This window comes from Erithacus rubecula (genome assembly GCF_903797595.1).
Source record: "Erithacus rubecula genome assembly, chromosome: 1".
Lineage (NCBI taxonomy): Eukaryota > Metazoa > Chordata > Aves > Passeriformes > Muscicapidae > Erithacus > Erithacus rubecula.
Window position 1 is genome coordinate 81,280,783 of NC_136658.1, and position 23,777 is coordinate 81,304,559.

Here is a 23,777-nt window from a genome sequence, read left to right on the forward strand (position 1 = left end):
TCAAAACCACATGTTTAAATCTAAATCTAAAGCATGCCAGATCAGATACAGAAAGTCAGCAGGCACTTTTCAAGTTTCTTCTCAAGACTTTCTTACAGTCCTAGTAATTAGGGCCAGTTTTTACATTTTTTTTGGAAAATAAGTTAGGCATGTTTTTGGCTTTGAGGTTATTGAAGTCTCAGGGGGAGATATTAGTTCTTTGAGTGCAATATCTCAGTGAACATTTCAGAGATTTCAGTTGTAGTGTGCTTTGATTGAGTAAGACTAAAAGAAGACTTCAGAGTCATGCCATAAACAGCTTTTGGATCAGTTATTTCTCCTGTCCTTTGAGAGAAACTGTGCTGTATAATCTTGTTTAATTTAGGCATAGGGAAAAATCTGTTGCCATAGTTACTACTGAGAAGCAATGATAGCACTGGGGGAAAACCCCCATCAGTAAGGACAGAAATTTGGGTGGAGCTACAAGAATGCAGGGGGAACTGCATGCCTGTTGAACTATAGAATGGAAGTTAAAATTTATCTTGCCAAATTAGCAAAATGTGTCTGAAAAAAGTATAAAATTCAGTATGGACAAGTTCAAAACACAGCATCTGTGCAACTAATTATTCCTATCCAAATTAAGGATAGAAAATGCCAGGCCATGCCAGAGTTCTGTGTGTAGAAATACAGGGGTTGTTGTTGATCTCAGACTGAACACGAGCCAATAAGATCTTTTTTGGGAGAAAAAGAAAAGAAACTAACACAACCACAAATCTCATAATAAAAAGAAGTTTGATTTACATTGATAAGTATTTGTGGTCACTCTTGAAGGCAGTAATGGAGCCATAGAAGAGGGTTTATGGAAGTAAGCAAGTATGAGTGAAAATCTATCAAACAGCATACCTGAGATTAGTAGGGAAACAAATATGGTCATGTAGTTTAAAAAAGGAGAGCACTTGATTGGGAATTAAATAAAACCTTCTAGAAGGTGTCTGCAAAGCCATGTACAAAGCCCTGTTCCCTTTATTTATTATTTTTAAATTGTTATGTGGAAGAAATACGTGGTTTGACTATCCTTCTAACCCAAACTGAAGGCCATACAGGAACCATAAGATACTGAAATGGCACTGGATGCCCATGTGTCAGTAACTAAATTAAGTCCACAGTCAACTGCTATCCAGTCAGTGCTGTCAGTGAAGCCTAAAGAGTATTCAGCTCTTGAATACTTCTGTTTTCTCAAATGAATATTTTAAGACTATTCAGATGCCTAAACATAACAATCTGCTGCTTCTTGAGCTGCTGTGGAAGATCCTGGTTAGCACTTGGGCTGCTGTTCTGGCCTCTTACATCCTTGTGTCCCATGTTCCCATCTAGTGCTTCAGTTTTGATTATTGAAGTAGTGTTCTGCTCTTCTTTAGCCTGTCACATCTCAAATGACCTTGGACACCTCAGTACAGGCAGTTAAATCACACCCTTACATTCAGCTGACTGTAAGTCCAGATCTCCCTGGTTTCCACTAGCAGCTCATGCTCCATCCGTGTGCAAATATCTGCATTCAAACACCTGAAATGAAGTGCTAAATCTGTTACCTGAATCTGAATGTAAAACACCACCTAAAAGCTTCAAGTCACGTAGCAGTCAAATCATAGTACCAACCTGTAGGTAACAGGAGGGTGGTCTTAAAATGTTTGAAAATGAAATATTTGCTGTATTCTGAAAGATCAGTACATAAAGTACATTTCCAATTAGCTGAAGAACCTTCCCAGAAGTACAAATTAAAATAAGAGTTCTGTAACTGACCAACTCTGTTATCTTGTTTCATACTTGGATAAAACAGCAAGAGACTAATTTAGTCTTGAAGCCAGATATTTCAGCTTGCTAGCTTTTAATGAAATTGGAACAGAAACAAGTAATCTCTTTTTATCACTTGCCCAAGTATGTGAAATAGGAATATTTGGGGCTCAATTATTGATTAAGTATTTTCATACTTTCATTTCCAATACTCTTAGATTTTAATACTTCTGGCAAAATTCTGTTATTCCTATACTATTTAAATTAGGTCATATACATCAACATGTTATATGAGATGGGAGGAAGGATAGCAAGGCAAAACAAGGTACAAAGGAAAAACCACAAAATTTTAATGGAAACTTAACAACCAGAATTTCCTGTTAATTATTATCTCTCAATGTACTGAGCTTTAATTGACAAATCATTATGCAATCATAATCAGACAAGCAACAGTGTAATTGCTGTGCTTACCCAGAAGTCAACTTATATTAAATAAGTGATCCACATAATGGATCCTTTTTAGATAAAGAAAGATATGGACTTACAGTCCTTGCTCCATGAAGGTTAGGACTCATCCTTTTCACATTCAGACATAGAGGGGGAATTAACTACAGGAAATAAGGAGGGGTCCTTCTTGTAATTGTTTTTTTTCCACAGACTCCTGTGGTCTGTTTGCTGGAGGTGAGATATGGCAGCAGAGATGGCAGGCTGGAGGCAGGGTCCATAGATAATTTTTGGAGTCATAAAAGCAATTCAGTTGAAAGTAATATAGACTGTCATAGTCTCAGGGAGAGGTACCTAAAGGAGAACCTTGGCTATATAGTGTGAAAAAACAAGGCTACCAGTTCATGTTTCAATTTCAATCTGACCCTAACAAAGTCTATACTCTACTATATGTGTCAACTACAATAAGCAACTGTAATGCCAGCAAGACTTTTGTTTAGATTGCCCAGGAGCCTCACTCTATCAAAATCTACTCTGAGACCTGCAGGGTTTGGATTCATCTTGTTCTGATTTATGGTGAATATAGTTTCAGTGTCAACATTTGAACTAGGTATCTGAGTTGGTCAGAATCTAGTCTACAGTCCAGATTAGAGTCTGGAGGCAAACTCAGTACCCTATAAGAATCCATTTTAGGAGGTGGTGGATAATTTCCTAGGCTTCATTTGCTGGATGAACTGGAGCTCAGACACCAAGCTCTTGTGTAAGAAGTTCAAGTTGCTTAATCAACTGCTCTTTGAGAGGGCATAAGCAGTCTTTGTAGTATCCTTGTGCTGATCAAAAAGATATAGGGGGTGTGTCATGTCTATCAGCTGTGTGCTGGTGTCTGAGATGTCACAGGGAATCTCTGAAGGACCAGGGCACCATCAGATTAGCAACTGAATCTCTCTGTTAGTCAACTCTAGCTCTAGAGCAGGAGGACAGAGACAGCCCTGGCCCTAGACATGGTTCTTGGGGTTCTAATTTCAGGACAAAGAACCTGGTGCTTGGAGAGTATTTAGGTTGGTGTCTCTGGCCTTGAGGTCAGCTCTCTGGGGAGTCCACCTTTCAAGCCAGATCTCACTAGTTTCAGCTTTCACCTAATTAGATAGAAATGGTGCTGAGGTAATGGATGATGGTCAGAGATAAAGCATTGAAGATAAATGTCAAAAGTTCACTCTGTTATAAGGTTTCTCTGTTTGGGATTTCATTACTGAACATGACTAACATTTGGGACATATTATTCTCTCCCCTGTTGATACACACCTCTTTCACCCACACCATTTTCTCTGCTTTATCAATGGTGAAATTCTCCCTTCCTTCTCTGAATTTCCCTAGTGTATCCAGGGTCCTTGGCTCTGAAGCAAACCAAGAATTGACTTTGATTCAGTGAATCAGTTCTACTGAACTTTCTGGAATTAATCCTTCATACTATTTAATCAAAGAATCAGTATTTCATGGGAGATTTTTCAGTTGTCACCTCTGTCAATTATATTCCACATATATTCAGACCTGGACAGGACTTTTGGAAAGTTTTATACACATTTATAGAGAATCCTTTGAGTTAAGGATTATATTAAATATTTTTTCTCAACAGAGCTTTATAAAGATTTCTGTCTGATGTTCTACTCTTACTGCAGGAAGGTGATCAGATCTACTGCATTTTTCGTTTATTTCATGATGGCAGTGTTTATATATTTCATTATGGTCTCCTGTTTTATTTATGTAGTCTGCAGACACAAGGCCACAGAAACATTTTCATGAGAATTCAAATGACAAAGTTACGCTTTGCAAAAAAATAAAAAAAAAAAAAAGCAGGCCTGGTTTCAGTGAGAGAACTTGTCTTTTGAAATGAAACATTGTTCATTGGAAAATGAAGGTGTTAAGCAAGTTGCAGTATAGATGTTTGCTTGCTGAAAATTTTGTTGACTGCTTCAGACAGAAGAAAACCTTGGTCTGATCAGGATGAAGTGCGTCCTTCTGATTCCACCAAAATAGTTCTATTGGTGAAACTAAAAGGCATTTCATTCTGGAAAAAATGCTTCTGATTGAAGTAATCACACCAACCAGATACACCTACCAGATATTTCTTTTCCTGGTCATAGTTGTTCGGAGATTGTTTGATACAACAGTTAAGGATATGTGCACAAGTTTGGTATTATCTAGATGCTCCTGCTGCCTGGAAATGGTTTGGCATTTTTCTGTTGTATGACTCAAAGTGTAACGAACTATCAGGAATGTGATGAAGAGAAATCTGATATTTTTCTATTTCTTCTTTCCCTTTCTTTCTTAGGAAATCCATCATTCATGTCTATATAGGCAAATTTAGTTTCTTAAGCTCATATGCAAGCATATGAATATAATTTAAAGGGAATTTTTTAATTTTTCTTTTTTTTCTGGATATAATCTTTCGTATATTTTTTCATATTTGCATTGGAATGGGTGGGAAGTGTTCTAATATCTGGTTGGGTTCTTGGTATGTGCTGAAATTTTTTTTAGGTTGTTGACTAACTAAATCTTTTAGATGAGCTGTTAGAAGTATATCTAAGACTGGTAGTGTGAACACTGAAATCATGGAGCTAATGTGTGAATGACTACCTTTTTCTTATACAGCTGTACTCAGATTTAATCATCTTTGCATTTGGTGAAAAAAGCCACAATTATTTTTAACAATTTGAGATTTTTAAATGTATTTGAATGTATGTCTAAAATATATTCAGTAAGATGAACACCAATTCAGTAAAATATACATCAATTTGAAATTAAGTTGGTATTGAGGTTGTTAATTATTTTCATTTTTAATTTTTTCTGTTGTAACTGTTCATGACATATATATACACACACAAAATTCAGCTTTTTTTTTTCTTTAAAATATGTTTGGAAAAAAGATTTGGGCTGGCTATAATTGATGTTAGAGGATCTACTCTGAAGGCTTTTCATTTAGTGGAATTCATTATAATTTATTTTTGTCACCACATGTCATATGTTTTTTATAATTCAGATGTAATTAAGAGGTTTCATCTCTTGAACAATTCTTCATTGTAAATGAGAAACTATTTACATTACTTATTCTCTCATTATAAATTCTATACAGAAAACTGTGTACTTGGATAAGCATTTTACTTGGAGATCTAAGCATTTGTTTTTAAAAACTAACTGGTGCTCACCTTACTGTTCAATAGTCCAAAGTAATTTACTGTCTCTCTTTTTTTCCAAATACAAATTACTTGGCTATCACTGTATTCACTGCAAGGTTTCTTTTAATACCAATGAGTAATACAGTGAAGGTGTCATGCCTACTGTTCTGCAGATGTCATACTACCCCACAAAATGTGCATGCTTTTGTTTCTGCAGAAACTGAAGGCAGCTATCTACAAGTGTCTTTCCTTCAGTATAAATAACAGTGTTTTCCTCTCTCTCCTTTTCAGGTGCCTATCCAAGACTCTCACTGAGCTTCAGGTTGAAGAGAAATATAGGCTACTTTATTCTTCAAACCTATATGCCCTCCATACTGATTACCATTTTATCATGGGTGTCATTCTGGATCAATTATGATGCATCAGCAGCCAGAGTTGCCCTTGGTATGTGCTAAGAATGAGTGGGACATTAAAATGTCAGACTTAATGTAGCCTTCAGAGGTTGCTAAAAGCTACAACGTGATGTCACTGATTTGGTATTCCAACCTAATCTGCATCAAAATCATGTCATCCAGTATTGCCTCAAAAGTGATGTTTTCCCCTGCATGCAAGAGTGTAGCTACCAGTAAATCTCTGACATGAGCTGCTAATACAGGTCCCAGACTTTTTCTCATCAAAGTTATTGTTGTCGTCAGTAAGTTCCTCTAGGAGAGCAGCTCCACAATTGTATTTCAGCGTGGGCTTTAGTCCAGCTCAGTGTGGGAGGACAAATGTGGCTCCAAGCCTCCTCCTGAGGTCCTGGGTGCTTTAACTGGCACTTCAAGAGACTTCAAGAATCATTGGCAGTTCAGAACACATGGCACATCAGCTGTGGACCATGCCATGCCACCTAACCCTCAGGGTACACGGTATGTTAAGTGCACGTTTATGACAGCCTTAAGTGTCATTTACCTCATGACAAAAAAACCCATGGATTTGGCACAGGCAAGTGATTCCTGCCCAAGAACTTTTCAGATCAAGGTATCCTTTAAATAAGGGAATGTCACTAGAAAATTTCTGCAGTTGACTCATAGGAGGGAAGGGATGCCATCCAGAAAAATCTTAACAAGCTTGAGAGGTGAACCTGCATGAACCTCATGAAGTTCAACAAGGCCAAGTACAAGATCCTGCATGTCGGTCAGGCAATCCCAAGTATAGGCTGGGTAGAGAATGAATTGAGAAACAGCCCTGAGGAGAAGGATTTGGGGTGTTGGTTGCCAAGGAGCTCAACATGACCCAGCAATGTGCACTTGCAGTTCACAAAGCCAACTGTGTCTGTCTGGGCTGCACCAAAATCAGCATGGCCAGCAAGGTGAGGGAGGTGATTCTTCTCCTCAACTCTGCTCTCATGACACCCCAGATGGAATACTGGGTCCAGATTTGGGGTCCCCAACATAAGAAGGTCATGGATCTGTTGGAGTGAGTCCAAAGAAGGGCCACGAAGGTGATCAGGGGCTGGAGCACCTCCCCTGTCAAGGCAGGCCAGGAGGCTTGGTTCTGTTCAGCCTAAAGTGTACCCAAAGAGGGCCTGCAGGAGAGCTGGAAAGGGGCTTCATACAAGGACATGTAGTGGCAGGACAAGGAGGAGTGGCTTCAAAATGACAGAGGGTAGATTTAGATGAAGAAGAGATTGTTGATTGCAAGGGTGGTGATGCACTGGAACGGGCTGCCCATAGAAGCTGTGGGTTTGCCATCCCTTGAGGCGTTGAAGGCCAAGTTAGATGTGTCTTTGAGTAACTTGATCTAGTGGAAGGTCCCTGTGCATGGCAGCTAACTTAGGTGGTGTTTAAGGTCCATTCCAAGCCAAACCTCTCTGTGATTCTATAATAGTTTAGGAATGGTATTCTCCAATTTAGTGCTTCTACTAAAACCACACTGCTGCCTGCTTCCCCCATCCCCCTGGGAGAATTGAAGGCACAAAGGGCAAAGATCCGAGGCTGAGGTAAGAACAATTTACTGGAAACAGCACTGAGATAAGAAAATTAACAGGATCAGCAACATGCTAATAACAAAACTGTACAAAAGAGAGTGTGACTCACAAGCAAACATGCTCATTGTGGAACTCGTGACTCAATGGGGGCCACACTTGCCTCAACCTGAAGAGAAGCCTTCCTCCCAGAAAAAGATTCCATTCCTGCAACCTCTGACAATGATGTGAGGTGGTACTAACCTTTGGGCCCTAGCCATGCCCCCTCTTGGCTGCTGAAAAATTCACCCTGTCCTGGCCAGAACTAGGACAGATTCGATGAAAATATCTCACAGCAAATATTTCATCCTTTACAGAAGCATACTCAGGGATAGCTATAGCTAAGGAAGACAAAATTGATCTGTAATTCCTTATAAATACTTCTGCCTCTCATTTTGTCCCAAATTCTGTCTTTAACCCTGTGCTTCCCAATTACACATACCTTCCTACCCAAAACTTGTCACTAAGTCTGTGCTATCTTCTGTTGTATTCTCTTGGGTTTTTTAAAGACAGGAACATACTCCCTAGTTCCCTTATTTTTCTGTAATGTACCACAGCAAACCCAGACTCTAACCCATGTCCCTATGATTCCCTGTTTCTTTATCCCATGTCTCCAAAGGTCCCACATACCAAAGCAGACAGGGTAGCCACCTTTGTGCAATGTATTACCCAGCATCTGAATTTGGATAGCTGGAGATGCTGTAGATTAACTGCAGTTACTGTGCAATAATCCTACATATCCTGTGGATTAGTTGGTGCATACAGGCATGACACAGTCTGGCATTACCACTCAGCAGCCAGTGTTTGTTTAGCAGCTTGGAGCTAAGTAGTAGCTTAAGTGGAAGTGGGGTATAGAGCCCAAACTTATCTGGTGTGTTCATAAATGAGCTACTGGATAGCAGAGATCCACCCAGGTGGGCCAAGGGAGGGCAGCACTTCAAACACAGCCATCAGCATCTAGATGCATACTGGCCAGGACTGCAGAGAACAGATGGTCAGGCAGAAGTTATCATACCCTGTGACATTCCATGCCCTTCTGTTACAGGTTCTTGAGATTTTTTCCTCGTTTAAGGAGCAAGACTGTCTCATGTGGCCCATTTCTGTGCAGCACAAGTTCATCAAGTACTGTAAGACAAATATTAGAGCAAAAATCGGAGACTACAAGGCAAGCTCAGGAGACCAGATGTTCTATTTCCAATTGGTACAAAGTCCTTTTGAGAGGACAAAAATCCATCTAACAGTTTCTCCTCAGAAAACAATTAGTGCCTTGGTGATTATGTCTGTGGCATTTGTATAATAATGTTCAGTATCAAGGGTCTAATCCTATGTTCCTTTGTATACCTCCTTATTAGTCTTAAGCTGGTATCACAGAATCACAGAAAATAGTGAATTGGAAGGTCCCACAAGGGACCCCCAGGAGTCCATACTCCTGTCCCTGCACAGAGCCATCTCCAAGAGTAACATCATGGGCCCAAGAGCATTGTCCAAGTGCTTCTTAAACTCTGTCAGGCTGGTGCTGTGACCACTTCTCTGGGGAGCTGTTCCAGTGCCAACCACCCTCTGGGTGAACAACCTTTTTCTAATATCCAACTTAAACCTCCAGCTAAACCTCCAAACCTAAACAGCTTCAGGGAATTTCCTTGGGTCCTGTCAGTGGTCACCACAGAGAAGAGATCAGTCCCTGTCCCTCCTCTTCTCCTCAAGAAGCTGTAGACTGCAATGAGGTCTCCAGGCTGAGCAGACTGAGTAACTTGCTCATCGCATGGCTTCCCCTCGTGGTCTTTCATGATCTTTGTTGCCCTCCATTGGACACATTCTAATAGTTCAATATCTTTTTTCTATATTGTGCCCAAAACTGCATGCAGTATTCAAGGTGAGGCTGTCCCAGTGCAGAGCAGGACAATCCTCTCCCTTGCCCAGCTGGCACTGCTGGGTTGGCCCTGCTGGCTGCCAAGGCACTTCTGATTCATGTTCAAGTTGCCATCCACCAGGACACCCAGCACTTTCTGCAGCAGTGCTCTCCAGCCTTTTGTTCCCCAGTCTGTCTGTACTTTGAGGTTTGCCCCATCCCAGGTGCAGAACCCAGCACTTCCCCTTATTGAATTTCACATGGTTGGTGATTGCCCATCCAGTCCTCTAATTGGTCAAGGTCTCTGCAGGGCTTTCCTTCCTCCAGGAGAGGCAAAAGCTGCTCTGAGTTATGTAGTGTCTGTGAACTTACATGGCATCCTATGTGAAGGGATATAAAAGTTTAAAGGCAATATAGCACCTTTGGAAATGTATGGCTGGCTCTGAAAAGCACAGTATGGAGAAGCTACCTGATTTCCTAAGTATTTGTTCAGGGAAGCATTTCCTGTGCAGTTCTTTGGGCATAAACTTTTACTCAACTCCTGCAAGAAGCCTGCATTCTCTGCAAGAGCCTGATTCTATTCATTCACTCCATGTTTTGCCCCTGTGCCTGATCCCTTGCTGCACTGAACTAAAGAGTTGCCTCCAGGGTGAAGCCAAGATACAAAGCAAAGGCCAGCTCATTCCAGAGACTATGTGCTATGGACACTGCAGGCATCTGATAGGTGATATAGGGCTGATCTCAAGAGAAATATTCAAACCTGTCAGTTCTGCTCTCTCAAACTTTTGCTAGTTAGCCCTAGAAGTTCCTAAATTCACTCCTTTCAGTGAGCAGAAGAATAATCTCTGTAGTCCTCCCTTGTGGGAAGGACTATAATCACACAATTACCTTATTTTCTTGGCTTGGGGGAGTGTCAGCTTCTTCTACCTCTGCTGTGCTTTAAAATAAATTATTGAGCTTCAGAAGGACATTTGGCTGCAGGATTTCAGGATCTCCCAGGGAATGTATTTTCCTTTGGTTAGTGGTAGCTACCTTTCTATTCAATATGCTTAATCTTCTGGATCACCAGACATCTGGCATAATGCACACTTGCTTCACAGTTTAGAGGAAAAGCACTGAAAACTGCATGACACTAACCTACTAAATATCAAAAAATATCTGTTACACAATCTCATAGGGTACTACTACAGTTCCCTGGAGTGACACTGCTTACACTGACAGCTTGACTTTGAGTTATGTTGTCTTTATTTCTGTCTCTTCAGGTAAAAGAAGCTGTGCTTTATTATATGGCAGCAATTTTATTTTGTCCCTTATTTTTTGTTCTGCTTGTATTTTAGTGACTACTTGTAAACTGATGGTATAATTATGGAATCAAAGAAAATAGTAATGGAGGAGACCTAATAGAATGACTTGCCTTGAAATGAGACTTATTCCACAAATCAGTGTTTTCAGCAACCTGTGATTTGCAATTCCCATAGAATTTCCAGCAGAGATACAGATCCTGCAGTTTATTGTGAATTCAGGCAGACTGACAATAAATTTGCTTTTCTTTCCAGATTTTCAAAACAGTGCTCTCTAATATATTTTCAGATTCTACTTCCAACCTTAGATAAATACCTTGACATAAGATTGATGTAGACATTTTGTAGACATTTTATTAGTGTCCAGTTTTTTGCTATAAAAATGCTGCTCTTCCTCCTTCTTCCTTCCAAAAATTCACATACCTGTCTGTCTCTCATTGCTCACCTCACTTGTTTCTATGTAACTAGCCTATTGCTCCAAATTAGTCATCTCAAATTCCACTTATAAATTGTCCTTTCCTGAAATAGGTATCTAAAATAGATGGGATGAACTGCTCTAGAAAGATACCTGTCTCTCCCCATCTACTACAGGGAGACTCTGCAGGACTGACATCAACCAACTGCCTAACTCTTAGAAATTTAAAATTGTGGGAGAAGTCTTTCCCCATCTGTGGGGAACTGTTCTTGCTGCACATCAGTTTGGTCTCTGTGGAGATGATTTTCAGTACAGCTACACTGGCTTCCATGGAGCTATGTTAATTCATGGCAGTGGTGCCAGACCTCCTTGTTAGCTGTTACCCTGCTCATAGGAAAGAAATAATTGTAACAGAATAATAGTGCATCAAGTTTAATTATGCTTTTTTTGCAGTGATGTTATCTACAAGACACCTTTTACAAACTTTTAAGCTTCTTCCCACTGACAAGGTATATTTGCCAAGAAGGAAAATCAAATTAAATGTTTGGAGTTGTAAGATATGTGATCTTTTTTTCTTTGTATAGGAATTACGACTGTGCTGACCATGACAACAATCAACACTCACCTGCGAGAGACTTTGCCTAAAATTCCATATGTTAAAGCCATTGACATGTATCTCATGGGCTGCTTTGTGTTTGTCTTCTTGGCCTTACTTGAATATGCCTTTGTCAACTACATTTTCTTTGGAAAAGGCCCTCAAAGGCAGAAGAAACTTGCAGAAAAAACAACAAAGGCAAACAACGACCGCTCGAGGTTTGAAGGCAGTCGGGTAGGTTTCTTTAATTTGTATATATTCTCTGTATTTTTACATTGCAAAGACTATTGGTATGAAAAAAACAAAAAATACTTGTGTAAAAACATTACTGTCTGGTCACAACCAACCACATATTTTTGTGGACAAACGTGGGCATTTTCATTTTCAGGAACCGACGTAGAAGAGTATATGTAGATATACAGATGTGGAAGTGAGTATGATCTGTATGACAAATAAGAGTAAGAAGAAGACAGTGAGAGGGAAACTAGCTTGAAAATAAAGCTTGAGATCTACAAAGGCATTTATTTCTCTGAAGCAAATATAATCTAGCTGTGATTTTAAGTACCTGTGTAGATTTCCTATGTAAGTGAATCCAGGATCTTAGCACACCTTTCCTCACTCCACTTAGAGGAGATACATTTACCACAGGAGAGAACAGATAAATGATTAGTTCTGCCATGCTAATTAATTGGCCAGCATAGTTCAACACTGTGTGTGGCATTGTCATCTGCTGCTGTTTAAGACCAGCAGGAAAATGTTAAATCCTAGAGAAACTTTGATATGGATTTCTGAAGCATTATATTGGCAAGGTCTGTGCTGATTCTGCTCCAGCCTATTTCCTTGCCTGCAGTATTACTTTATCCAGTGAATACCTTTTTTAATCTTTGGAAGAAAAATTCAAGGTATTCAGCAGTATCTGACATTAACAAGTCAAGTCAGTTTGAATAGGACATCTTTTCCTTTTTACACTAAAATGCTCCCAGTGAGGCTTTTTCATTCAGTTGTTGAGTAAGGCTGTTTTATTTTTTTCTATGAGCTATAAATTAGAAGAATTCAGTGACAAAACTACTACCTGTTTATCAAAACCAGTATCATAAAAGTAATTTCAAACTATATTTGTTTATATTGATTTTGTCTGCTATAGTAAATGTAATGCAGAGCTACACCTAATTATCAGCACTCATATGTGAAACAATTCTGAACCAATAAACACATTTTTGTCCACTGTTTTATGAAATCAGTTTCTCATCACAGTTGGCAGCTCTACTTAGAACTAAGATATCAGGACAAAGGAATTGCCTTTACTGGAAAAATAAATAGTCATAATAATAAAAAAATACAGATGGGGAAATAAAAGAGTATCTGAATTGAAAGCTGTGGAGAAGATTTTAACTGCAAGCAGGTAATGCAGATGTATGCACTAAGGTTTAATTCTCCTGCTGGAAACCATCTGGTGTGTCTCATTCATTTAAATGATTTACATAATTCAGTACAAGACTTGTTAATGGGTCCAATACTACCCCAGTTCTATCTTAAGATCAATTTATCTACATTGTCAAAATAATCATAAGTACCTTAACTAATGAAAATTCATATTTTTATATCCACTTCATGCCATTTTTATATCCTGGATCTGCTCATATCATGCAGCAATCTTTTTTCCTGACTTTTGCCTTACAACCTTTTATTTTGCTTCTGAGGCATCCTGAGCAAATATCATGAACTGTTCTGCTTTTTCTGCTGGTTTAATATCAACTGTGCATGAATGAAAAATTTCTTCACAGCAAGGGTTGTCAAACATTGGAACAGGCTGCCCAGGGAAGTGGTTGAATCACGATCCCTGGAGATATTTAAAAGACGTGCAGATGTGGCACTTTGAGACATGGTTGTGGTGGGGGGGGTTGGTCTCTTCTGCCATGTAGCAAGTGACAGGATGAGAGGAAGTGGCCTCAAGTTGCACTAGGGGAGGATTAGATTCTATATTAGGAAACATTTATTCACAGGAAAGGAATTCAGGCATTGGAACAGGCTGCCCAGGGAAGTGATGGTATCACCATCACTAGAAGAGTTCTAAAGTCATGTGGATGTGGCATGTGGGGATGTGCTTCAGTGGTGAACGTGTTGCTGGGTTAGCAGATGAACTCAGTGACCTTAGGGGACTTCCTCACCTAAGAGGTTCTATGATTCTATCAAAGATTCAAATTCAGCATGCCAGAGTTTAAAAAAGTGTGTGTTACTTTGTCCCTTGGAGTCCTAGGTGTGAAAGGAAACTCTATATGCATTGTAGAATCATGTAAGCTCATACTGACTGTGAATATTTGTTGTTCAAATAACACAGGATAAATAATAAGGTATGGTCCCTTTCTGTATAAAAAGCATTTTGTCCCCAGGCTTCAGCTGGGGAATTCAGCAAAGTTTTGTTGCAGTTTCTGGATTCAGTGCCTTCAGAGAAGCAATGCCAGCATGCAACAGAAACAGACAGAAACATTAGGCAGAGCTAATTGGAAACCTTCCTTTGAAACAAAACACAGCTAAAAGACTCACTGGATGTAGGATGTCAAATTTTACTTTCCCATTTGAGAAACATGGGCAAATGCCAAGCAAAGGGAATTGCTCAGAACAGGCAAGAGGTCCCATGGATTTCAAGATGTGCATCTCAGGGAAAATACATTGAACAGATCTACTTTGGACAAAGTTTTCCATGGCTTCAAGATACTACAGCCTTGAAGTAGGAAAATGTCTGTTTTCTGGATCATGTCCACCATTTACCATGCTGTACAGATAGATACTCATGGATGCAGCAGGACTGGAGTCATGCTAGAGTTTTTAGCGTACTTTCCATGGACGACAGTACCTGAAAGCTTTGCAAACTTGGTTCTGACCACTTCAAGGATAATAAAGAGTGATTAACTTCCAGTCCCTCCTTTGGTGGCTCTTGGAAACCATTGAATTTGATGGAAATTACAGTTGGGTCTGCAGTGCTGGATGTGCTGGGCAAGGCTCATGCAGTGTAGCCCAGCGCAGTAAGGGAGGCTCAGAGACACATGAAGACTATTTTGTGCAAGTTCAATGAAATTATTGGTTTTGCAGTTCTGCTGAGGCTCCAGTCTTCCACAGAGTGTAATTCCATTCAGAAAGGGAAGGTTTCTAATCCTGGAAAATACTTACAATCTCATGTGATTTGGGGCTGAGTGACATTTTTAAAGAAAGGGAGAATGCCAAAAGCAGGCAGCCCACTTTGCACTTATCACCACTATTTCATGACTGTCAAATATATGCTGTGCTGGAAAGGAGATTGAAAAATGTTCAAATATAAAACTGGAAGAAGGCGTTGTTATTATTAGTTTATTTCTGGCTACTATTTTGGGTTGTTCTGTTGCTATTTTGTTTTAGTAATTGAGTTTGCTTGTTTATGAAACGTGCATGAGCTCCCTGTCACTGATTAAGAATACTAGCTCAGGGCGCTAGATAAACAAAACAAATAAAAAAAACCCAAACTGAACCAAATTAAAAAATAAACATTATTCAATTTATTGCCCACATCAGATGCTGTAACTTGTGGGTGTAGTGACAGAACAACATAGTGCTATATAGATCCAGCCAGAGTAAGGAGGGGCTGTGATGGAAATCTCTTGTGTTGGAAGGCAGCACTAGCTGAGAAGAGGCAGCTCAACACATTGCCTGGTGCTCAGGCCCTGAGTTCAAGCTTTGCTTTTATGGTTCCCAAGACTGGCAGTGACTGGATGCTGAGACAGTGTCTTTCTCTCAGGCAAAGGGAGCAAGAGAAGGCAGTGGGAAAATGGCATGTTATTTCCACTCAGAAGTGTTTTAGGCCATGAAAACCAGTAGAACCAGCATGGGTACCACTATTGTGGTCTGTTTTTCACACATCAGAGAACTGAAGTCTGGAGCACAGATAGCAGCCTTGGTTATAAACACTCCTCTTACAGTAGCAAAAGGGCTTTTCCTGCCTTCTTAGTCTTATTGGACTGTAGAACAATGGAGTTTTAATAAAAAAGCATTCTAGACTACAAAATGCACAGATGTGGGTATGTTTGTGTTGTATTTGATAATTGCAAACAGTAACTTCTTTTCATAATGAATGCTTTTGCATTGTCCTGCATCAGAGGTTATGGGTTTGAAAAGCCAAAACTGGCACAGCCACTCCCATTTTGGTGCTGCTGCTATGGATGTGCCTCTACAGTGCCAGCCTTTTAGGTACTTCTCCCTGAGTTATTCCTGATATGTTACCACTAAAGTTTACAGTGTTGAGGGGGGCTCCACCAGCTGCTGCTGCTGAGCTGTCTCTTGGCTTCAGTGCTCCCATTATGGCTTGCTGTCCAGCTCTGTCCATGTGTTGAAACCAAGTGTTGAGCCAAACAGCTCCAGGTGTAAGGGAAAGAAGAGCTCTTGCAGCATGGAACTGGCACAGCCGGTGTCCTCACGTTGCAGAGGTGACAAGGAAAAGCAGTGGGGAGAGAAAAACTCTGCACAGTATTCTCCTGTGTAACACTGCTGGAGCTGGCACGATGACTGAAGCATGTCTGACTGAATTGAATCTCTGGAAAAGGTTTCAGAAGATTCAGAGCTGGTGATGAGATGAAACCTGAGTGAGCTTTTATGAGTGACTCATCTGTGGATCAGCGGCTGACTACAAAGGAAATTTCACACTTAGCCGTCTCTTCTTTTGACTGCTTTTGCATCACATTTTATTTCAGATAATGCACTGTAAATAGTATTCCTCACTGAATTGTTCCAGCCTATCACAGTAAGCCATAGTTACTGAGACAAACATAGGATACTGCTTTTTTTTTTTGGTGTGTGTATAACCAATTTTTGTACGTATACTAGTTTGGGATTGAAAACTCTCTTTTGAAAGCCTTGACCCTCTGCTTCATACATGAGGGCAAGCTCTAGGATCAAGAAAGAAATTAATTTTTATTTTTCATAAAATATTTTTTCTGATATTGATGCCTGAATTAAAGTCCTCTGATTGTAGAAAAACTGTCAGAAAAGGATAGGTGGTCTCAAGATGTTTCCTTTGAAAATTGATCATCATTTTTAGGAATCAGTTCCATCTATCCTATTTGGATTGGCAGGTTGAGGCTTCATTTGTAGCTTTCAGAGCTTTCAGTTTTGCTACATAAGTTGTTTCTTTTAAATAAGGCTCAAATAAGCCTAATTTATGGCTAAATCAGCGTGAGAGAGCTTTAAGGCAATCCTGTTCTCACTTGTTATTCACTGCTGTGGTAGAGGCCACTTGTATAATCAGATGGTGAGCATGTGTTTTGGACATTGCTCCTTTGGGCCAATCCACAGAGTTTGTATGTTAAATCCAGATATAATCCACATATAATATGCATCTCTCTTATATCCACAGAGATATATGTTAAAGTCCTGAAAACATTGCTTTTTCGTTCCAACTGTGACAATTTACATTTTCAGTTTGATGGGACCAAAAGTTCAGGCCCTGAGTATCAGCTGGGAAGGAACTATCAGATAGTCAGGAACTATCACACAAGCTCATTCAAGCTTCAAACTTGGCTGTCAGGCATGTGGGAAGAGCCTCCTCTGACAAGAATAATGCATAACCCTTTATAAAAAGGCCCTTCTCATCAGTGTCTGCATGTATTTTTAGCTCTGGAGATTCCTGGCTCCAGCCCCCGCTGTTGGCCAAGGCAGCAGCTTCCCGCCAGGCATTGCTGAGAATAGAGGCTCAGGCCACTTACATCTACTTAGCAGTTTTGTTAATTGTAGCAACCCTTCTCCCAAGCAGGATTTTATTGTGAAAATTAATATCTTGGCTTCTCTGGAAGAATTATCACTCCGTTTAAATTGGGAAGTATGGGAATAGCAAAAACTGGCAGCATTCTCCTGTGTGTCTTCATTTTTTCTGGATCCTTTTTTCAGTGCTTTTTTGAACAGTGAGATATTTTTATATCACCACTGTGATGAGTAGGTATCAGATTTTTAAACATATCTGTCAAGGGTGATAAGCACAGTTCTTGTGGGGAGAGCACTCATCCTGTAGCTCATGGTGGGGACATTCATTGGGCACTGGGAGACTCATACATGTACTAGTTTTGTTTTGCAACCACTTTGCACAAGTAGGAATTGTGCAAATCCTGAGACAGTAAAAAGACAGCATGTGCAATTCACAGAACATCTCAGAGACTGTAATAATGCAGACAGTGTGAAATACAGAGCAAAGGAGGATTAAGCATTTGTTTTCTTCCTCCATTGAAATACATCAAGATTAATTGTAAAACTTCATTATTACTCGATAGACAGTGATAATAATATGGATGTTCCTAATTAGTTTGCTTCTTCATACTTTCCCTTTTTTTGAGGTCTTTCAATCTTCCTAGTTCTGCTGGATATCCTGGACTCATTTACTAAGCTGATATAACATAATTACCTCTTCCATTTTTTGGTGCTTATTAATTAATATAAACATATTTAAATGGCATTGAGAGAAGTATCAACTTTTAGACTCAGGGAGAACACTCAATGCTTTAATGTTTGTTTTGCCTGCAGTTTTAAATTATTTTTAAATATCCAAGGCATAAGGTGGTCAAGCACAGAGCACCAGCCTGACAGAGTTCAAGGTGTGTTTGGACAATGCTCTCAGGCACATGGTGTGACTCTTGGGGATGGTTCTGTGTAGGGTCAGGAGTCAGACCAGATGATCCTTGTGGGATATTCTGCGATTCTGTATGTACTTAAATACTAATTTTGATTTAAAATAATGCAAGGGTAACTACAGAGAGAGAGCTTTTCATTATGTTATTTAAACCCCATATTTGCATTTATATTGCTTCACATGATGGGAAGTGTTTACATGGTATTTGAAAATTTGGGATTCAGGAACAAGTAAACATACCTATGGGGTTTGAACAAAATGCTTCCTATTTTTGAGCAAAATGCTTCCTCTGCAAGACTTATGAGGAAAAAGAGATTTCATTGTAACACACTCCTTAAAATTTATGGAATATTAAACAGAGAACTAAATGAGCTTGAAACAATTCAGGCTCTGCCTAATAATAAATCAAGGCTTATGGTAGTTTTCTGGCTATAGTAAAGTGCTTTCAAACTGGCTTTAAAGTTGAAGTTTTTAAAAAACATTGGAGAAAGCTATTCAATTGCAGCTGTTATATTTTGTTTCTTAAACTAGAGTAGCTAACATCTAAATGAGCCTGGATCCTGGGTAGAATTAAGAAGTAGTTTAGGACTTCTCAGACATAATAGTCACTGAAGTTTTGGACCTGGAACATACAATCCAAGTTGAGTCCACTGGTGACATGGTGTTGTTCTGAGAGCAGAGAGCAGATTTTCTGTGAACTCTGTCTTAATTCTCCTCCTTCTGGCTTCAGTTAGTTGAATCACAGTCATTTTTCTGTAATGACATTAGGCTGCTGGAGTATTTGAATTTTTCACTTGTACTGTAATACCTATAGTTCAGAAATGGTGAACCTTCAAAGGTGAATCTGCTTCTCAAAATGCACTTAGGTGAGATTTAATCACTTCACCCCAGTGCAGGAGCTGTACTTAGAGGTGGGAGCAATGGAGTTTGATAATTTTTTTTCTGTAATAAAAGCACTCATTTTTCGTATTTGTATCCATGCTGATTCAGCAGGGAACTAATTAATGATTTGGATTTACAGCTGTTTTAATCTGTTTTGGTGAGTTTGCTGGGAAACACTCCAAAGAAACAACCAACCCTTGCTTGTGTTGGGGAGGAGATGTGAAAACCAAACACGGAGACCGCAGTGGAGAAATGGGATGAAATGGCTTTGGTGGAGCCAAAGTGGGGAGAAAGAAGGCTGCAAATAGAATGGAAGCACAGGGTTGGTAGAGAAGTAAAAAAAGGGAAATACTTTGGTTAAAGAAAGGTGGTAAGAATTGAGGGGAAATTGGCCAAATCTAGTGTCAACTCTGATTAATAACAGCATTGAGAGTAAAGCCTGGTTGGGGAGAATTTTCAGTGCAGACAGTGACAGCTTTGAGCCAGGTGATAAAGTTACATTCTAAGGCTCATAAGAAATAAAACTAGAGTTTTACCAAAGACATTGGCCTTGTTTGCCATACTGTCTGTAATCCAGTCAGCTACTTTTCTTAATCTATACCTGGGGTAACATTTTCCCTGGAGCCACTGAGCAACACTCATGTTCACTCATGGAGGATTTTGCCTTCCCTGTATATTCAAGCAAACAGGAGGTGACTTGCACAGGATGCTCTGCCATTATTTGTTTGCTTCTTTATTCGTTGAGAGGGCTTGTGTACCTTTGTCAAAGTAGTTTAAATCATTGCTTCAGTGATTCCAAAGTCATTTTATGTGCAAATACTTTTTAACATGCTGCATGTTATTAAGTATTCATACATTAAGACATCACCCTAAGATTGTCACAAAGTATTAGCATATAGTGCTCTAATGTTGTTGAGAGCTTAGGTGGTTTATTGAAAACCTTTGAAAGAATCAATCTGAGAGAAAAAATCTTAAAGAGTATCTGTGGACCAGAGGCTGATTTAGCTTCTGCAGACCCTTCCTCTCTCCATCTGCTCCTCCCTCATATTTGTCATGCAAGCCTGTTGCTCCATTAGCAGAGAGATGAATTTCAAAAGTATGTTTCCAAATATGTTTCATTTGACATTTTGAGAAAAATGTATACTGTCATGCAGCTTGGTAGGACATACTGCTATATTCAGAAAAAGAATTTACACAAAAGTTGCAACTTTTTTGACTGCCATTCTGGTTTGATTTCTAGATGCAGTGACAAACAGTGAAAATATGGCACATCAAAGGCAGAAGCCACGTTAAGGTGGCATATGAGGTTGGCAGATAAGGTGAAGAAGGCTATGCAATGCAAGGAAATAATAGGAACAAAATTAATTCCTTGATCAGGGGAAGCCTGAATACATAGGTGTATCCTCCATAATATAAGCTTTCACAATGACAGCTCACAACAGTCCAGGCTCAGTGTAGAAGGACAAAGTACCAAGGATGGGCTGATGTCTGTGTATATGTAAGTGGCAGACAGAATCAGGAGGGATCAGAAAGTCCTGAGGGAAAGAGGAGTTGACATCTGTAGTGGTGGAAGGAAAAGGAGTAGAGACCTGCAAGGGGGTGGCAGGGCTCTAGGGGTGAAGCCCACCAAAATGGTCTCTGCTGTGACATTTTCAGTAAGCTGAAGGACATTTCTCAAAGCCTAGGAGATGGGAAAGATGATATTTGGTGTCATGGGGGTCTGGATGAGAGATTTTGTTTTAAGCTTTACAAGGAAAAAACAGGTTGTTGAGATATTTTATGCATTGTGTAAAGAAAAAATCCTGATCATAATTGATACTCTTTGTGGGAAAAAAAAAGAAGAACAGAAGAAACTGGATCAGTTCTTTTCAGAGACCACCATAAGTAGTCATGATATCCATTACTGTATTTTACACTTGTGTTTATTCTCTGGTTACAGAGACTGCTCAACAGCACTAAATCCTTTCTACAAAACTCAAGATCTTGCTTTTGTACCCAAAGGGTTTCTGCCATGGAGAAAATAAATTCTTCTTAATCACCACTGAGGCTTCTCCATGCCATTATTTTTGTTCACATTATTTATTTTTATTTATAGGCCCTCATCAGCATAATGTGCCATTGCCTACAGCAGCAGGATTTGTTATATACCTTAGGATTTTTTTCCTATTTGCCTGTATATCATTAGTAGAATTTTAGATTCTTTTTTCCATTTGCAAGCACCTTGACAAAGCATTGCTGATATACTATCATAATTGTCTTCCCTGAGAAGAGATAAGCTGAAGTATCAATAATTGATGAAAGAAATATCCATTTCAAAAATTTTTAATAAGAATGAAAAAAGTTAAATGCACGTGGACAGACATAACTGCACATACATCCATCACACAGAGCTTGCAAAGGATGTGGTATCAGATGACTGTGCAAACTTCAGAAGGCATTGACAATAGTCAGTTTTTATAACCACTTCTAAACTGATGCTTGTGGAATGAGATGTTCAACTGCTGCACAGTTCACACAGCTAGATCATGTGGCAGGTTAGAAAAATTTATTAATTGCTTGATGAATTATGGATGAATAAATTGCATATGTAAAACTGGAAGTTATCCTGTATTCCATGATTCACTCTCTATTTCTGACATGTGGAACTAAATTCCTTGAACAGAGTTACACGTGTACCAGCACAGGGCGTTTTTTTACCTTCAGCCATCATTTTCCTTGCCCCAAAACTGGCAGAAAATTTGGAGCTGATCCCTGCATTAGCTATATTGACTGCACAACCTTCAGCATGTGGGCCCTGGGGCATGGGGGTTGTGCTGTGCCACTCATGGGAACTCAGGGTTTCTGGACTGAAGGAGCCCTATGCAACTCGGTGCTGCTCCTCTTTTGCCAGTCAGGAGGACTGGAAAGTCTGGTCCAGGTTTTAAGACTCTAAATTATCAGGACCCTTTCTTTACTGAAAATGGCATCACACTGCTCTGTACTTGGAAATTTATGTGGGGTTTGGATGTTTTTTGTATGAATCTCTCTGTCATGAGGGTGTCCAGGGACCTGGTTTGTTGTCTGTCAGGGATGCCTAGTCCTTGACTGAGTATGGGTTACTGGTAATATAAACATTGATCTTCCTGTAGCTGCAGTTGCTATTAAATTAAGCAAAGTACTATTCATACTAAACCAAAATATCCACAAAGAAATCACTGTCAAGTTTCTCTCAACAAGACTTTGACTTCGTTAGCATGATAAATATACTTTGTGTTAAACACTGGTCACTGCATCTGGAATAGGGCAGTGAAAGGGAAGAGTCCTTCCTATTTCTTCAATTCAGCTGCTTTTTTCTTATGCCTTAAGTTCATTGGTTTTAAGATCAATCACTCAGACAGAAAATCCCTGCAGTTAAAAATAAGCATGATTGGAAAACTCTGGAAATTACTTTGGAAGGAAAACTTCAGGAGATAATTTGTAAATAAGCTCTGTGATTGTGAAATGCAGAGTTCAGCATATCAGAACCATTTTTGTGATTTTAGCAGACTTCACAGGCACTTTTTTTTTACCTTATTTTAAATTGGGGAGGGAGAGAAGGGGGAAGAAAGAAAGTTATCTAGTTTAATTTAATTTCCTACTGTAGCAGATAGAGGAGCCATCCCTTATTCCCTCCCTGCATTGCCAGCATTTCAGAGGTTTCACTGAACTACACCATCCTTTAAAATGTGGCTGTTTCAGAGGGAGAAGAAAATGGTGGAGTTTGCCAAGTACACTTTTCTACTGGATGTTTGGTAATATGATGATAACCCTGTTTGTAAAAGTATTTAAGTACTTGCCTAATTTTAGGCAGCTGAGTAGTGCCATTTCTTTTTTAAGATTATCACACGCTTAAAAATAATTACATTTTTTTTTTTAGATATGTATGGGTTTGGAGATTTACATACACCCACATTCTGCTCATCGATGTCAAGTGTTTTGAAAGAATTTATGTTTCTATTTTTTCCCCTCCTAGATGGACACCCATGGAAACATTCTGCTAACATCGCTTGAAATTCACAACGAGGTGGCAAGCAACGAGGTCACCACCAGCGTTACAGAAGCCCGAAATTCAACCATATCCTTTGACAACTCAGGAATCCAGTTCAGAAAACAAAGCTCCCATCGTGAAAGCCTTGGAAGGCGCTCGTCAGAAAGAACAGGCACCCACAGCAAGAGGGGCCATTTACGAAGGAGGTCTTCGCAACTGAAAATAAAAATCCCCGATCTAACGGATGTGAACGCCATCGACAGATGGTCAAGAATGGTGTTCCCATTCACATTTTCTCTTTTCAACCTGATTTACTGGCTATACTATGTTAACTGAGTGACTTAGTTTTTTTAAAGGACTTCAACTATAACAAGTGAAGTACTACTTGCCTGCAGAGTTTATATATATATTTATATATATATATTTATATATTAAAAATATATATATGAACTTTTACTGTGTAGACCACATTCATGTATGTGTGAATACATGTAGCAAAGAACTGTGTGTACTTTAAAGCACATACTGCAAAGCAAAAGTACATGTATGCACACACACATGAACGCATTCAATCTGAGGTTATGGACACTTTAACATAGAATGCACTTCAGAGGAACTTTTTAAATTGAAAAGCAGGTGTCGTCAAAGCAGCAAGCCTTGAGAAAATAAGTGTTGTATATTATCACTACAAAAC

At 39.4% G+C, this 23,777-nt stretch overlaps 1 protein-coding gene across 2 annotated transcripts in view; it reads left to right on the plus strand.

The window, feature by feature from the left end:
• GABRB3 (gamma-aminobutyric acid type A receptor subunit beta3) overlaps positions 1-23,563 on the plus strand; it is a 116,905-nt gene extending 93,342 nt beyond the window's left edge. For both annotated transcript variants that reach the window (XM_079316115.1, XM_079316114.1), the window contains exons 7-9: positions 5,679-5,831; positions 11,542-11,786; positions 23,069-23,563. In XM_079316115.1, the coding sequence (XP_079172241.1) occupies positions 5,679-5,831; positions 11,542-11,786; positions 23,069-23,419 (749 nt within the window). In that variant the 3' untranslated portion in view covers positions 23,420-23,563. The remainder of the gene's footprint in view (positions 1-5,678; positions 5,832-11,541; positions 11,787-23,068) is intronic.
• The last annotated feature ends 214 nt before the right edge of the window (positions 23,564-23,777 follow it).